The sequence below is a fragment of the Triticum dicoccoides genome, chromosome 1B (genome assembly GCF_002162155.2).
Source record: "Triticum dicoccoides isolate Atlit2015 ecotype Zavitan chromosome 1B, WEW_v2.0, whole genome shotgun sequence".
Lineage (NCBI taxonomy): Eukaryota > Viridiplantae > Streptophyta > Magnoliopsida > Poales > Poaceae > Triticum > Triticum dicoccoides.
Genome location: NC_041381.1, coordinates 10,478,234 through 10,494,751, shown reverse-complemented (window position 1 = coordinate 10,494,751; position 16,518 = coordinate 10,478,234). Strand labels below are relative to the sequence as shown.

The 16,518-nt window shown below is 40.6% G+C and overlaps 1 protein-coding gene across 4 annotated transcripts; it reads left to right on the top strand.

Moving 5' to 3' along the window:
- The first annotated feature begins 886 nt into the window (after window positions 1-886).
- LOC119315593 (putative disease resistance protein RGA4) lies at window positions 887-12,652 on the top strand. Of its 4 annotated transcripts, XM_037590167.1 has the most exons (12): window positions 887-1,016; window positions 1,075-1,256; window positions 1,749-1,940; window positions 2,649-2,879; window positions 3,677-3,773; window positions 4,651-4,877; window positions 5,009-6,706; window positions 6,820-10,999; window positions 11,086-11,212; window positions 11,305-11,597; window positions 11,681-11,961; window positions 12,059-12,652. In XM_037590167.1, the coding sequence occupies exons 8-9, from the start codon at window positions 6,856-6,858 to the stop codon at window positions 11,169-11,171; spliced, it is 4,230 nt and encodes a 1,409-aa protein (XP_037446064.1). In that variant the 5' UTR covers window positions 887-1,016; window positions 1,075-1,256; window positions 1,749-1,940; window positions 2,649-2,879; window positions 3,677-3,773; window positions 4,651-4,877; window positions 5,009-6,706; window positions 6,820-6,855; the 3' UTR covers window positions 11,172-11,212; window positions 11,305-11,597; window positions 11,681-11,961; window positions 12,059-12,652. The 4 variants fall into 4 exon arrangements, with proteins under 4 accessions (XP_037446064.1, XP_037446051.1, XP_037446055.1 ...); XM_037590154.1 differs by having other exon boundaries at window positions 11,086-11,597; XM_037590158.1 differs by having other exon boundaries at window positions 4,651-6,706; window positions 11,086-11,597.
- The last annotated feature ends 3,866 nt before the right edge of the window (window positions 12,653-16,518 follow it).

The window sequence follows — 16,518 nt, the reverse complement described above, 5'->3', positions numbered from 1 at the left end:
TGGATGCCTTTTGGTCCTGGTTGGTGCTACCAACCGGGACCAAAGGCCCTCCTGCCTGGGCTCGCCGCGCCGGCCACTTGAAGGCCCATCTGTCCCGGTTCGTATAAGAACCGGGACTAAAGGCCCTCTAGAACCGGGACAAATGAGCCTTTTTCTACTAATGCATGTAGCTACAAAAATATTTATATTGTAGTCCAACATAAAATGTGTGAAGTTAGTAGCTTGGAGGTTCGAGAATTTTTGGCAATAATTTTGACAAGCACGCATGACTTGAGGTTGCATAGCAAGAGATTAATTAGAGGTGGTGGGGAGGGGTGCATGCATGCAATTATTTGCTAAAGCAGATGGTGTGGCGAGTATGGTGAGGTGGCATAGCTGCATGTGCTTTAAAAATAAGTTAGTGGGGGCTAGTTATTTAGAAACAAAATATTAAGAATAGGAGCGGTACTTTGTCCAGTTTTACCTTGAGCTTTATTGGGAGGGATGCTAATGTTGTGGCTTATATTTGTGCTAGCTGCTAAGAGAGCGAGTCAGTCTAGGTATAGATGCTTATGGCTTAATTACACCCCTCCATTTCATGCTGAAATTCTGTAGCAAGATTGTATCATTGATATTTGATCAATAAAGCTTATTTATTCGCAAAAGAGATACACTCTCTCTACAAACTAATATAAGAGTTTTTAGATTACTAAAGTAGTGATCTGAATGCTCTTATATCAATTTACGGAGAGAGTACTAAGAAAATATTATTTATTTTTTCTCTTGAGAAAACGCAAAAGCCGAATCACAAGCCCAGCCCGTTAGAGCAGCAGCCAGCAGGGTGAATCCCAAACCCAAATCAAAAGCCCAGTCCAGCCCGCATCTCTCTCTCTCGTCCTCGGTGAGGCTGCCCGGCCGGCCGTGCGTGCGTCCGTCCATGGCGGCGGCGGGCAACATCCCGCAGCACCGACTTCAATCGGCGGCGCCTTCACCTTCCGCGTCCTCTAAACCCCCATCCCGCCCACCGCCGCTCAAAGGTACTCCTTCCCCTTCCTGCCCCCAAATTACTCCGCTCTAACCTCCATTTCGTCGCAGGTTCCTGAGCAAATAGCGAGGTGAGACAGAGCGATTTGGCCGGACAGTGCTGCGGTCCAAGTTTAGTAGTAGGAGGAGGATCTGAACTAGCCTAGCCTAGTTGTTGGGCTCTGCAGATTCGAACCCAGAGAGAGTGGTCCTCCGGGTTAACAGCACCAAATGACTTCCACCATCGAGTCTATGTATGTGTGTGTGTGTGTGTCTTCTTTCCATTCTCCATGTTATGAATTCACGGCAATCTGCTGTGAATTTTAATTTTTAAATCACATCTCATGCTACTTCAAATGCAGTGATATGGTTGCTCCCTGGCAGGAAGGAATGCTACATTACATATACCATCACAGTTAGAGTATCTTGAAGCATACCTGTCCACATTCAGTCTGCTGTTCAATGGATCCAGTTTAGTTAATTGTGCCACTAAATGCTGCTTGATGCACGAAATGATGCTTCCAAACATTATGTTGAATCCCATGTAGCTTCTCTTCTATCTGTTCCTAGATACAGGAACAATTGTGCTCTTAAAAATGTTGGGACACCTAGCACTCTCGCTCAGAAACAGACATTACAAATACAATTGGACTCAGAACCGCCGTATTTCCGTTATTCGTTTAATGGAAAGGGGCAATGCCTCGTTCGAAAAGAAAATATTGTAAAATTTACTCTCTTTCTTTCAGTTCAAGAATCAGGAGCTAATTTCTATGCACCAGCCCATGTATCAGTAGTTCAGTACTGAATGAGCTTCTTACTGTGTGGGACACTGAAGTTGGACGAACTAATCCATCTGTGCACAAGCAGTTAAAGCTTGCTAGGATCTTCACCCGTGGAATTATTGATAGAGATCCGAAACCAAGCTCATATGAGCGAAAGTAAGTTCAAGACGCAGTTTGTTGTCTTATTTTTTTTACTGCCGCCTTATATGATCATCTGGTTTTGGTTTTATAGAATAGAAAGTCAAAAGGTGATGACCGATATTAATTTCAATGGTTGCTAGTCTCTTATGTTCTGCACATGAATCTATGAGACACACCCATGACATGTATTGTTCGGAAGTGAGTTGTAACATTCTGAGCGGGTCATTACATTATAATATTCATGTGTAGTCAGCCAATCGTATTTTCAATCCATGCTAGCTTGCCAATTAATCTGAATTCAATACAGTGAAATATTTTGCATTATGATACGCTGCCATGCTGTAGTGCTGTGCCTGTGGGTACATGATGTAGGCCTTTTCTTTAAGGACACATAATCATGTACATGTTTGAATCTTTACTAAACCATTGTTCTAAATCAGGCTACTGTTTTCCTAAGCATTAGCGGCAGGTTGATCCTCTGTTTTAGTCATGATGGGAATGGAGTTGCTGCAGTTTCTAACAGAGCACCAACCCATAGGGCTGCACATCTTATCCCCGTTCTTTTGGCAAATTTAGTGCTTAGAGCTTTCATGTTTAAGTGCTTAAATTTTTGGTGCCTGCTCCCTTGTTATTATTTTGAATGCGGATCTCTATATAAATCTCAATACACACCTACCTGGGAGAGAGGAAGACCATGACTAATTTGTGATGTGATTTGTATAGGTTCCTAAAATGGTTTCTTTAGTGGACCTATTGCTCAAACTGGAAAATATGGACTTGCACCGTACTCCATATCGAGTTCCTGCAACTGGATAAGGACGGTGAAGGAATGCTCTAATTCATTCCTTCTAGTTCGCTTTCAGGGGTAACTTGATATTGAGGATCATGGACGCCAATAGCCAGTACCGGGTTTCTAAATGACCTGCTATCTTTTCCATTGGAAAAGTCGAAAAGGTATTCTACACATTCTAGCTTCATTTCTCAGGTAGCTTTGTTTCTACAGGAAGTTAGCTTTGTTGGAAACTTTTATTCAAAGCTATGCTGTTTACTTTGTTGTTACATATTTTAAGTACCTGTAAGATATAGGATAGCTTAACCTTTTATGTTTAGAAATAAATATGCAGAAACATTTCTTTCAGTTTGCTGTAAATTTAGCAATCTTCAACTGTCAATCTTGTACTGCCACTTCTCTCTCTGTGACCATTCTTTTTTGCTTCAGAGGAAATTGAACTTATCTGTGCGCCATTTTTGTTCTTCCTGATTACTGTTCAGCATCCAAACTTGTTATTTCACATGTTTCATTTTGTAGAAATTATATAATGCAACTAGGATTTATTATGTGTGAGCAATATTCTTATTCATTAGCACCTTATGCATCATGTTGTTTGTCAAGCATATTATTGCTCTGTTCTGGAAAAAAAGATCATCTCATCCTCTTCTCATCATACCGCGAATGTAGTGGCTGGTTGCCATCTAGCAGGAATGCTATATCATTTGAAAGTTGTATTGAGCAGGTTGCTGACGAAATAGACCACCATAATTATATTCAATCCACTGTTCAATGGACCCTGTTTAGTTAATTCCTCAACTAAATGATGCTTTCATGCATTTCAAATTTTCAGTTCATATTTGTATGTGCGCAAAAGCTGGTCCTGGTGAATTTTTTGAATGCTGCATTTTCTCTGATAATATTTATCTTGATAAAACTTATATATGATTTGGCTAGTTCTTATGTTTAGGATAATGTGCAGGAAGATAAATAAGCAGTTGAATTTATCAGAAAGTGGGAAACAATTGATGTGGCTGAAAGTACCACAACTCCTCTCACCAGATTTTGAAAGCAAGGAAGTAAGCTATCTAGCACCTCTATGTGCGCTTCTGTTTTCCTTAGATGTCTGTGACACAGGAGGTATTCAGATTTTATTGGATTTGTTCGTGCAAAAAAGAGATTTTGTCAGGTTTTTTAGAGCTTTTCATTTGTCACCCTTCCTTGTGAATGAATTCATTAATAATTATGCAATTGTTAAAATGTATGGCATGGAGAAAGACACGTGTCCTTTTGTCAAGTCTGTATATTCAGTTTTCGCCATCTGTTACGCATGCTTTTCTCACTTTAATGCTCCCTTTTAAATCATATTTATGTGCTTGGTGTCCTGGTTTATTCCATTTTTCAGATTGCTATGATAAGAAAAATATGTGATATTTGTGGATATTTTTCACTGTAGTTACCCACTGGTATGAGGACTGTCTGGTAGATGGTCGCATTAGTCCTCGGATCCACCAGATGGCCTGTGCCTAGCAGAATGTGTTGGTAGGTGGCATAGCAGAACTGCCACTGAAAACAGTGAGAGAGGGTGGCCTGTGGCCTAGCAGAATTTGTTGGTAGGTGGCATAACAAAACTGCCACTGAAGACAGTGAGATAGGGTGTACATCATGTGGGGCGGGGTGGCAGCTTGGCTGGAAGTGCCTTCTGGTTTCTTATCCGACACATGAACATCATTTATTCTTAATTTTATGATTACACACAAACTATTTCAACTTGTGATCTTTCATTTTTGTTCTTTTCTTTCTTGAGAAACCTCCTCATGTACTGGTACCAGAAAGTTTTCTTCCTAAACAAGGTTTTCTCAAGGTCTTAGTTACTAAAAAACAATCTAGACCGTCTCTTATCATCTCAGCATGAAAATTATTAAAGCATGTTTCTTGCTTTTTGGACACATGCAGTTGAATCTACCCTTTCTGGTATGTAAACTCTCATTATGTACTATTGTTTCTGTTAACTGTTGGCTGCTACGGAGGATGGAGGTGAAGATGAAGATGGGTTTCAAACTGTGTTAGAGTTCACCACGCTAGACATAACTCAGTGGCCAATTATTGCTCTATTATGATGGGTGTAAGAAGTGCTCGTGTTGTTGTCGGGAGTATTCAGTGAGCTTACCAACTTTGATGAGGTAAAACTTTTGCTACATCATTAACCTGCTCACTGTTTACTGTTTTCTGATGCTAGAGAAACAAGGATCATATTTGTAGATTAACTTGTCTTAGCTGCTTTAATTGACTTCTTTCGGTGATGTCATTTCAGTCAATCTGTGCACCGTTAGCAACTAGACTTCTCCTCACTGGTGTTGTGCCTCAATAGTCATCTATATTCAAGGGTGCCTTAAATCCATTGCGCCTTACATTTAAGACGGCAGATGGGGGAGCACCCAAGATAATTTTCAAAAAGGGAGTTGCCTCTGCTAAGATCAATTAGTAAATATTCTGGCCTGTTTACATTTTCTATAAATCATCTTGGCTTTTGTTCTAGTCACATGTGAAGCCAGCCGGTAGTATTTTAGCCCTTACTAATTTGCCACTTAAGCCAAGTAAAAAGGAAAATTATGCACTGTGCCAGCATTCTGTACAAACATTGTCCTAAATCAGGGCCACCATCTTCTTAAGCATTGGCCAATCGAATACAGGGTGGGGTAAAAAGATTAATTACATCAATGGTCAGTGTAACAGTGTTGGACCCATGACACACATGGAGCAGTGTGGCAGGAATTAAATCTGGGTGGGCTCCAAAGATAAATTACATCAAGGAACCAGTGTTGGCAGCCGTGACACAGATGCAGCATGCCACCTTGTATCTGCAATGTACGGTTAAAAAGATAGGCTGATTTTTATTTTTAGTTAGTAAAGCAGTTCTTGTTTGCAAAGCACATTTGAACTTCAATCTTTTCACATCACCACAAAATACCACATAAAGTTTTGCCGCATCTGCATTACTGTGCTTCAACCTTTCCGTCTTGTTTCAGCCAATTTGTTCAGCTTCAGCACCTAACACTTCTCCTTACTGGTGTTGTGCCTTGGGAATTTTGTAGTATATTCAGGAGAGCCCTTTACATTTAAGACAGCAAACGGAGGAGCATCCGAGGTAAATTTGAGAAAGGGAGATCATTCTAGTCTCTCTTTTTTTGCATTTTCATGGAGACCGTTGTAGTCTGGTACGTATACACCGTATGCATTGTCATCTCTAATGGTTATTACAGTGTAACATCCCCGTGAAGCCAGACAGCCTGTATTTTCGTCCTTGCTAACTCGCCACTTAAGCCAAGTAAAACGGAACATTTATGCATGTGAATGCTGTACACTCTTTGCTTTTTTACTATGAAAGTTTCCTTTTTACATGTAAAATGTGGGTGGGCTTGCAAGATTAATTACATTGCCTGGTCATGTCAGTGGGAGCAGTACTCCACTCCACTTGTGTTGGCAGCAGTGGTGTTTCTTTTCCACACCTCATGTGCCAAGACTTAACTCTCAAGCGCCAGCTTGCTAGATAGTTAGGTGATGCATTAACTTGCTCTGTACACATCCCAGTCAAATAATTCACAAGCACGCATAGGCACAGGCCACCTCGTTAGCTACCATTTTCATCACAATTCACAAGCACGCATATCTTGCCACAGCGACAGCACACTTCTCCAAAATCCCACATCAACCTGGCTCTTGCTCCCCTGAATCCTACTACCACCCATCCAAAAGCTTCAAGATCTCACAAAAATCTCCCAACTCCCGTTTGACGGAGTAGATCCTGCACACAGCGCCGCCCATGCATCCACGCGCCGCTATAACTTCACCAGTGTTGCCTCCTGCTTCATCGCCTCGTTGGCTTTGAATCTGCTGCTGCTGCCACCAAAACAATGCCAGAGCTGGCGTCGACGCTCCTGTGAAAACCACGTCTTCCTCGCTGTTGCTGCGTTGCTGGTCCTGGGTGCAGATTAGGGGCAAGCTCGTGAAGGTAACTATGGCTGCAAGAATGGATTTTGACTTGTAATTTGTTTAAGAACAGATCCCAAGCTCTACTTATACACGGCTTGCTCACACCATTCTCTTTTTCATTAATTTCTGCAGTGCACCTGTGTTGGAGAAGTTTCTTCCAAGAGTTCCATGGCGGAGCTGGTGGTCACCATGGCGACCGGGCCGCTGGTGTCCATGCTGAAGGACAAGGCGTCCAGCTACCTCCTGGACCAGTACAAGGTGATGGAGGGAATGGAGGAGCAACACAAGATTCTCAAACGCAAGCTTCCGGCCATCCTCGACGTTATCACCGACGTTGAGGAGCAAGCCATGGCACAGAGAGAAGGTGCCAAAGCCTGGCTTCAGGAGCTCAGAACAGTCGCCTATGGGGCAAATGAAGTCTTCGACGAATTCAAGTACGAAGCCCTACGCCGTGAAGCCAAGAAGAATGGGCACTACAGAAAGCTCGGCTTCGATGTAATTAAACTCTTCCCTAATCACAACCGTGTTGCGTTCCGTTACAAAATGGGTCGCAAGCTTTGTCTGATTCTGCAAGCCGTTGAGGTCCTCATAGCAGAGATGCAGGTCTTTGGGTTCAAGTACCAACCACGGTCACCGGTGTCCAAAGAGTGGAGGCATACAGATTATGTTAGCATTGACCCACAAGAAATTGCCAACAGATCCAGACACGAAGATAAGAAGAACATTATTGGTACACTAATTGGTGAAGCTAGCAACGTAGATCTCACAGTTGTTCCTGTTGTTGCAATGGGGGGCCTTGGCAAGACCACATTAGCGCAACTCATATACAATGATCCTGAAATTCAGAAGCATTTCCAGTTGCTGCTCTGGGTTTGTGTCTCTGATACCTTTGATGTGAACTCCCTGGCCAAGAGTATAGTTGAAGCATCTCCCAATAAGAATGTTGATACAGACAAACCACCACTGGATAGACTTCAAAAACTGGTCAGCGGACAGCGGTATCTCCTTGTATTGGATGATGTTTGGGACAATAAAGAGCTACGTAAGTGGGAAAGGCTCAAGGTTTGCTTGCATGGTGGCATGGGCAGTGCAGTGTTGACAACAACTCGTGATAAACGAGTTGCTGAAATTATGGGTGCAGATAGGGCAGCCTACAATCTCAATGCTTTGGAGGATCACTTCATAAAGGAAATTATTGTGGATAGAGCATTCAGTTCAGAGAATGGAAAGCCTCCCGAGCTACTCGAGATGGTTGGTGAGATTGTGAAGAGATGTTGTGGCTCTCCATTAGCTGCAACTGCACTGGGTTCTGTACTTCGCACCAAGACCAGTGTGGAAGAATGGAAGGCTATATCATCTAGAAGCAGCATTTGCACTTATGAAACTGGAATTTTGCCAATACTCAAGCTTAGCTACAATGACTTGCCCGCACACATGAAGCAGTGCTTTGCTTTCTGTGCTGTGTTTCCCAAGGATTACAAGATCAATGTGGAGAAGCTTATCCAACTATGGATTGCAAATGGCTTTATCCCAGAACGCAAGGAAGATAGTCTTGCAACCTTTGGAAAGCATATTTTCGATGAGCTGGTCTCAAGGTCATTCTTTCTGGACCTAGAGGAAAGTAAGGACTTCAGGGGGAATTATTCCAGAACATGTAAAATTCATGATCTTATGCATGATATCGCAATGTCTGTTATGGAAAAGGAATGTGTTGTTGCAACTATGGAACCAAGTAAAATTGAGTGGCTTCCAGATACTGCTCGGCATTTGTTCTTGTCATGTAAAGAAACAGAACGTATTTTGAATGATTCTATGGAGAAAAGATCCCCTGCTATTCAAACATTGTTATGTGATAGTAATGTGTTCAACCCATTGCAGCATGTATCAAAATACAACACTTTGCATGCCTTGAAGCTCTGTATGTGGACAGAATCATTTCTTCTGAAACCAAAGTATCTGCATCACCTGAGGTACCTTGATCTCTCAGAAAGTCGTATGAAAGCACTTCCCGAGGATATAAGTATTCTATATAACCTGCAAGTGTTGGATCTATCCAACTGCCGTTATCTTGAACGACTTCCAAGGCAAATGAAGTATATGACTTCCCTCTGCCACCTCTACACTCATGGATGTCCGGAGTTGAAGAGCATGCCTCCAGGACTTGAAAATCTCACTAAGCTGCAGACACTCACAGTTTTTGTAGCAGGAGTTCCTGGCCCTGATTGCGCTGATGTTGGAGAGCTGCATGGTTTAAACATTGGTGGTCAGCTAGAGCTACGCCAGGTAGAGAATGTTGAAAAAGCAGAAGCAAAAGTGGCAAACCTTGGAAACAAGAAGGATCTCTGTCAACTGACATTAAGATGGACTAAGGTTGGCGACAGCAAGGTGCTCGACAAGTTCGAACCTCATGGTGGGCTGCAGGTTCTGAAGATATATTCCTATGGAGGAGAGTGCATGGGTATGCTGCAAAACATGGTTGAGATCCATCTTTTTCATTGTGAAGGATTGCAAATTTTGTTCAGATGCAGTGCAATCTTCACTTTTCCAAAACTGAAGGTACTAATGCTAGAACATTTGTTGGGTTTTGAAAGATGGTGGGAAATCGATGAGAGGCAAGAAGAACAAACAATATTTCCTGTGCTTGAGGAGTTGTTTATTAGTAACTGCGGAAAGTTGGTAGCATTACCTGAAGCACCATTGTTGCAAGGACCTTGTAGTGAAGGAGGTTATACATTGGTAAGCTCAGCATTTCCTGCCCTAAAGGTACTTAAAATGAAAGAGTTGGAGAGCTTTCAGGGATGGGATGCAGTCGAAGAGACTCAAGGAGAACAGATATTGTTTCCTTGTCTGGAGGAACTATCAATTGAGAAATGCCCAAAGCTGACAGCGTTACCTGAAGCACCATTGCTTCAAGAACGATGTACTGAAGGTGGTTATAGATTGGTACGCTCAGCCTTTCCTGTCCTAAAGGTGCTCAAAATGGAAAACTTGGAGAGCTTTCAGAGATGGGATGCGGTCGAAGGTACATTGTTTCCTCTGCTTGAGGAACTGTCAGCCCAGAAATGCCCAAAGGTAATAGGTTTACCTGAAGCACCAAAACTAAGTGTATTACATATTATAGATGGCAAACAAGAGATCTTCCATTGTGTAGACAGGTATTTGTCTTCATTGACAAATCTGACACTGAGGCTAGAACACACAGAAACTACATTAGAGGCTGAATGCACTTCAATTGTACCTGTGGACAGCAAGGAGAAATGGAACCAGAAATCCCCTCTTACAGTTGTGGAGTTAGGATGCTGCGACTCATTCTTTGGACCAGGTGCACTAGAGCCATGGGACTATTTTGTACACCTTGAAAAGTTGGAAATTGGTATGTGCGCTGTGCTCCTCTACTGGCCAGAGAAAGTGTTCAAAAGCTTGGTGTCCTTGAGGAGGTTGGTGATTAGAAACTGCAGAAATCTGACTGGATATGCACAAGCTCCTCTTGAGCCATTGGCGTCCGAAAGGAGTCAGCACCTGAGAGGTCTGGAGTCTCTTTGCTTAAGAAACTGCCCAAGTTTAGTAGAGATGTTCAATATCCCGGCATCTCTCAAGTGCATGGATATTGATAGGTGCATTAAGCTTGAGTCCATATTCGGCAAGCAGCAGGGTATTTCAGAGTTAGTCCAGGGGTCTTCTTGCAATGAGGCAATCATGTGTGCAGCTGTAACAGAGTTTCCATCCTCACCCATGAATCACTTTTGTCCATGCCTAGAATATCTAAGTTTAGTCGGATGTGGAAGCTTACAAGCGGTTCTAAGTCTGCCTCCATCCTTAAAGTCCATACTTATTTTGAGCTGCAATAGCATTCAAGTCCTATCATGTCAGCTGGGTGGGCTCCAGAAACTAGAAGCCACTACCTCCAGAAGCAGAAGTCCTATCATGCCAGAGCCACCAGCAGCAACAGCACCAACTGCAAGAGAGCATTTACTTCCTCCCCATCTCGAATATCTAGTAATACGGGACTATGCTGGCATGTTGGGTGGGACTCTCCGTCTGCCTGCACCCCTCAAGAGACTGGACATTATTGGCAATAGTGGGTTGACATCGCTGGAGTTTCTGTCGGGAGAGCAACCCCCATCGCTGGAAATCCTTGATCTTGAAAGCTGCAGTACCCTGGCATCCCTACCGAATGAGCCGCAAGTATACAGTTCTCTCCGCTTTATTCAGATTACAGGCTGCCCTGCTATAAAGAAGCTCCCTAGATGCCTGCAGCAGCAACTGGGCAGCATGGATGACAATGACAAAGAACTAGATGCCCGTTATGAAGGTACGCACGTCTTTCTGTCTTTGCCCATGTACCACGTCAACACCTCTTATACAAGTTTGTTCTGACATCATTTGTGATGTTTGAAGTAATGGCATTGAAACCGAAGACATGGAAGGAGATACCAAGACTGGTCCGCGAACAGAGGAAGGCCGCTCGACCAGCCAGGGAATGAACGCCAGCAATCCACCATGCAGGAGTAAACAAACAGGGCAGGAAAGCATGCGTTATTTTAGCTTCAAACAATGTACTTGTATGTTATGTCATGACTGGTTGAACGTTGACCTTTTTATCTTGTTCAATTTCAGATACTTGTAATGTGGATTCATCCATCTCCTTTTGAACATTTCCTGGGTTTACTAGAATTCGGGACGTGTGCTGATGTTATTTGGTTGAGGAGACATTGGCGTTCAGAAACTTTGCAAGCTGTGGTTTTTATCAGCTTTGATTTGATGATTTCAATCATCCATTTCCCAAGAGGAGGAATGGAAGCTTCAACTCGTTGAGAACTGTCTTGATGCTCTGCTACCTGTGATTGCTTGTAAAACTCAACTCTGGTGCATGGCGGTCTGCTCTGGATTTGGTTTTCTGCTGTGCTGCTGTATGTATGCATCTACACTCGTGAGCTATCTATGCATCTACTATCTATCTAGCTAATTTTAGCCGCTGTTACTTTGTTGACAGGACATTTGCCTTTTAACTTGTTGAGAAGCTATGTAAACTGCTGTCCGGTTTTTTCTGCTTCAATCAATACTTCAATGGTGATGGAATGATGGAGGGAATAAACCTTCAACCTGTCTGGTTGAGAAACCAACTTTCCAGCACTCTTTGGTCTGTAGACTGCGAAGGATGCTGTGAATTTCTGCTCTGCTAGAGTGTTATGGATGCTGTGATTGCTTCTACAACTCTACTCTACTGTACTGCACTGCAGTCACTCTCGGCCGAGAATTGTTGGGGCCCGTGATGTAAATTTCTGAACCAATTTGCTCATCTTATGCCCATTTCCATAACACTCAGACGTATGCACAGCAGCAGCACTAACTAATAATTCTTTTGATCCAGCAAAAAAAGACGCAGTGGCTGAAGCTAGCTAAATCATGATCTTTGCAAGAGCAATGTTTCATGTTGCGGCAGAATGTAGTATGCAAGTAACCCCTAAGTTCAAGGACACTCGGGCCTTCGCCCAGTCTGGTGCAATCCCTCGCCGGAATCAAATCTACAGCTGATGCTGTTTCAGGTCTCACCAAAAAGTCCAGGCAGGGTATTCATTTAGTCATGGACATTGGAGGTTTTTTTTTTGCGTGGGCTCGTTTTTTATCGTGCGGGGTATCGTTGAGGTGGAAGCCGCGAGTACAAATGCAAAGGCACCGGTATTTTGGTGGATTAGAGGTGATGGTGAAAGGTGAGGTGAGAAAAAACCAATTAGAGAAGATGGTGAGAGGCGAGGCTAAAATAAACCATGGATGTCGGCCTAGCAACTCCCGTTTTAGAAGTGGAGATTCAAATACTACTACTTTTTTAGGGGTACTATTACTTTACTGAGAGGCCTAATTCATCACCTTCATATTGATCGTATCGGGCATCATCCCACAATTGTACCTCTCACTTGTATGACTGTACCTCGTATGTCGTCCACTACAGTCTTTTCTTGTTGAACTTTTCTCCTCCCTGTTCACCTATAGTACTTAAAAAAATATGAAAAATCAAATAGTTTATGAATTATAAAAAATCAAGGATTTAAAAAAAGTTGAAAAGGGTAGACCGATGACTTTTTAGAAACATTTCAAAGAGTTTATAAAAAAGTTCACAAATTTTGCTTCATGAGTTTAAAAAAAATTCACGAATGTCAAAACTTAATTCATGATTTTAAATAAAATTCACAACTTTGAAAAGTTTGTAATTTGAAAAAGGAAATAAAAAATCCAATAATTTGAAAAAAAACAAAGGTTTACAAACATTGAAATAAAAGTTTGTAAAATGAAAAAATTCAAAAAATTTGGAAAAAGTTTACGAAAATTTGAGAAAAGTCTAGGATTTGAAAAAAATTCAAAGCAATTTGGAAAAAGAAAAACAACTTTGAAAAATGTTCACGAATTTGTGAAAATTTCATTAATTTGATAAAAAAGAAAAATGAAGAAAGAAAAAAAAACAAAAAAGAACATGAAAAAAAAGAGAAAACCAGCAAAAACCATTTTGGGGAAAACCAAAAGGGAAAACGCCCAGACAAATTCTCAGTGCAATCATTGAAAAGGTTTCCAAAAATCCTTTTAAAAAAGATGTACATCGGCTGGCTCATTTACATACACAGTGAAGTGTAGGAGTTTGCATCGGTAAGCGAATTGCACTGTAACCGGTGGTAAATGCACGGAATGGGAACTTGGTACACCGAATATTACAGCATGAGCTGTTGTCTATAAGCTGCTTAAGCCTGTTTCCTGGTTCTTTTACATTAGTTTTCTTTTTCAAAAGACATTAATTTTCTTTAAATATGTGAGTATTGTTAAAATTCATGAGTATGTAAAAAATCATAATAATTTCAAATTTGTGAATTATTTTAAATCCATGAACATGTTCATATTTATTAATTCCGTGATCATTTTTGAAATTAGCAATTGTTTTTAATTTTTTCAGTTTTATTCAAATTATGAACAAGTTTTAAACCATGAATATTGATTAATTCCATGAATGTTTTTCAAATTCTCAACCTTTTTTTCAAATCCATGAAATTTTCAATCATCAACAAGTTTTGAATCGTGAATTTTTAAATATTCATGAAAACTGTAAATGTGCAAACATTTTTAAAAAATCATTAAATTTTTAAAAATTCATCAAGTATTTTAAATCCACGTCCATTTTTTTCCAAATTGATGAACTTTCAAAATACAAACAAAGAATTTCACATTTGTGAATTTATTTAATTCTTTGAACAATTTTTGCAGATTTACAAACATTTTTTGCATTTCCTGATCCTATTCAAATTTGTGAACCTTTTATAAAACAGGCAGGAAAAAGTCAAAAAAAAAAAGTAGACAAGTAAATGAGCTAAGGCTAGTGAAGAAACTAATGAGCCACTTATCCGCGACACGAGAGGTAGCGAGCGTGAGTACCATAGCGCCTCTTATGCAGTAACAACAGTATGTAGAGCTGGTGGCGGTAGCTGGAGGAGAGCGGGGCATGATTTACCCAAGTGGGCTCTATTCTTAGGGACCCCCAAAACAAATCACAAGCCTAGCCCCGGCCATCGTTTTCCCGACTCTACATCTCCTTTCCTCTTCCTAGGGCACCACCCTATATGTCCTATTTAGTGCATCTCTCCACCGTATAGACCGACTCAATTTGATTGTTCAATGGTTTTGGAAAGGTTTTAGAACCTTCCCTGAACAGGTTTTTTGCATTATCCTTTGTTATTTTAGTATTTTCCTAATTTTTTGTTTTTCATTTCTATTTTAGGTTTTTCGTCTTTTTCTTTTAAATGTTATTTCCATTATTTCTTTCATTTTTATTTTATTACAGCTTTACTTTTTTCTTTTTCTTTTTCATTTGGCGAACATACCTAAAATTTGTGAACATTATTTTGAACTCATGAGCATTTTCTGAATTCGGAAAGAACTGTTTTGAAATCATGATTTTTTTGCAAAAATCCGCAAATATTTTTTGAATTCGCATGTCTTTTTTGAATTTGTGAGCATTTTTTGAAATTCTGCAATTTACTTTTGAATCTCATGAAGAATTTTTGATTCGGTGAATATTTTTAAACGAAAGAACATTTCTTGAAATTTGGGAACAAGTTTAGAAGTACATGGACATTTTTTCATTTTGATGAACATCTTTTGAAATTCATGAACATATTTTAGAATTCCTGGATTTCAAAATCAATGAAAAATTTCCAAATTTGAAATACGCAAAAGTTTTCTGAATTTTTCTGTATATTTTTTAATATCATGATTATTTTTTTGAATACATGAACATTTTTTTAAATTGAGAAACATTTTTTAAAATCATGGACATATTTTTATTTCCCGCACATTTTTTCCAAAATCATGGACATCTTTTGAATATGCAAACAAAATGATCATGATACTCGTGAACATTTTAGAAATTCTGAGAAAAACTGGAATTCAAAAACATTTTAAGATTTCTTGAACTTATTTTAAAAATGCGCATTTTGTTTGAAATTTGAAACTTTCATGAATCCCAGTTTTCTTTTTAAGATGGAAAACAAAAAACAAAGGCATCCTGCCCCGCACATGGGTCGGCCCAAAATCGCATAGGGGGTGGGGGGAGCGGGAGGTGCGCGTCTGCTCCCTATTCAGCGACGTCGCTGAATAGGGGCTCCTGCCGCCACCGCCGCCTCCAAGGCCAGCTGGACTGCCGAAATAGAGGGTTTCCCCCCGCTTTGTATTACAAAGCAACCATCACCGATGCAACCATATTAGTGCTTTGCTGGGAAAAAAATCATCTCTTTCTCTTTGCGTCATACTGCAAATGTAGTGATTGGTTGCCATCTAGCAAGAATGATATATCATTTGAAAGTTGTATTGAGGATGTTGCTGATGAAATACACCACCAATTATTTTATTAATCCAATGTTTGATGGATCCAGTTTAGTTAATTGTGCGACTAAATGATCCTTTCATACATTTCAACTACTATTTGTGTGTGTACAAAAGCTGGTCTTGACGAATCTTTTGAATCCAGTGCATTTTATCGGGTAACATTTATCTTTGGCTAGTTTGCAAATGATTTGGCAGTTGCTGAATGTGTTGGTAGGTGGAGCCTCCAACTGAATAGAGCGAGGGAGGTGGGCCATATGATGGAGTAAGAGGTGAGCCATTCAATGTGTGGGTAGTTGGAGACATCTGCTGGCCTTTTATCTGGCAGATGAACACCATAGGCACCGTTCTCCCTGTTGCATCATTAATTACAAAGATGGTTGAGTAACTAGTCTATGTGAGTCACGATAGCACGTTTTATCATTTCACGCCCTTCTAAATGTTCTATTCTAAGTTATATTGTAGTTGCTTTAGTTGACTTGTTCTGTTAATTTTGTTTCACCACTATTTTAGCAAGTATTTTCAGTCCTAGCTAACTTGCCACTTTCTGAAAATGGTATTTATGTGAAGCTAAATAAATGTAACGTTATGCATGTGAATGTTAGACTATTTTCTTTCTGTTGAAAAAACTTTCCTATTGTTGGAGTAAAATGTGGGTCGGATTGCAAGATTAATTGCAGTGTTTGGACTCCACAATAGTAGGCTGAATCACAACAGTGGTGTAGCACAAGTGGTGCTGCAAGACTAGACCAAAGTCTTTCATTTTCACATGAGCTAGTAGCCAGTGACTTTAACTCTCAAGGGCCAGTAGATAGTTCGGTGATGCATTTAACTCCTTCGGTACACAGCCCAGGCAAATAATGGTGGCCTGCAAAAATGTCATAGGCCTCAACCCTTCTCTTCCTCACAAGGTAGAATGCAGCACTTCTTCCTTGCACAATTCTCTTTTCCATTCTGCACTACACTAGC

Excerpts from the sequence above, each read along its gene's own strand:
- LOC119315593 (XM_037590167.1), top strand. The coding sequence starts at position 6,856 with ATGGCGGAGCTGGTGGTCACCATGGCGACCGGGCCGCTGGTGTCCATG. Across the intron at positions 11,000-11,085 it reads ACTAGATGCCCGTTATGAAG|TAATGGCATTGAAACCGAAG; the intron begins GTACGCACGTCT and ends TGATGTTTGAAG.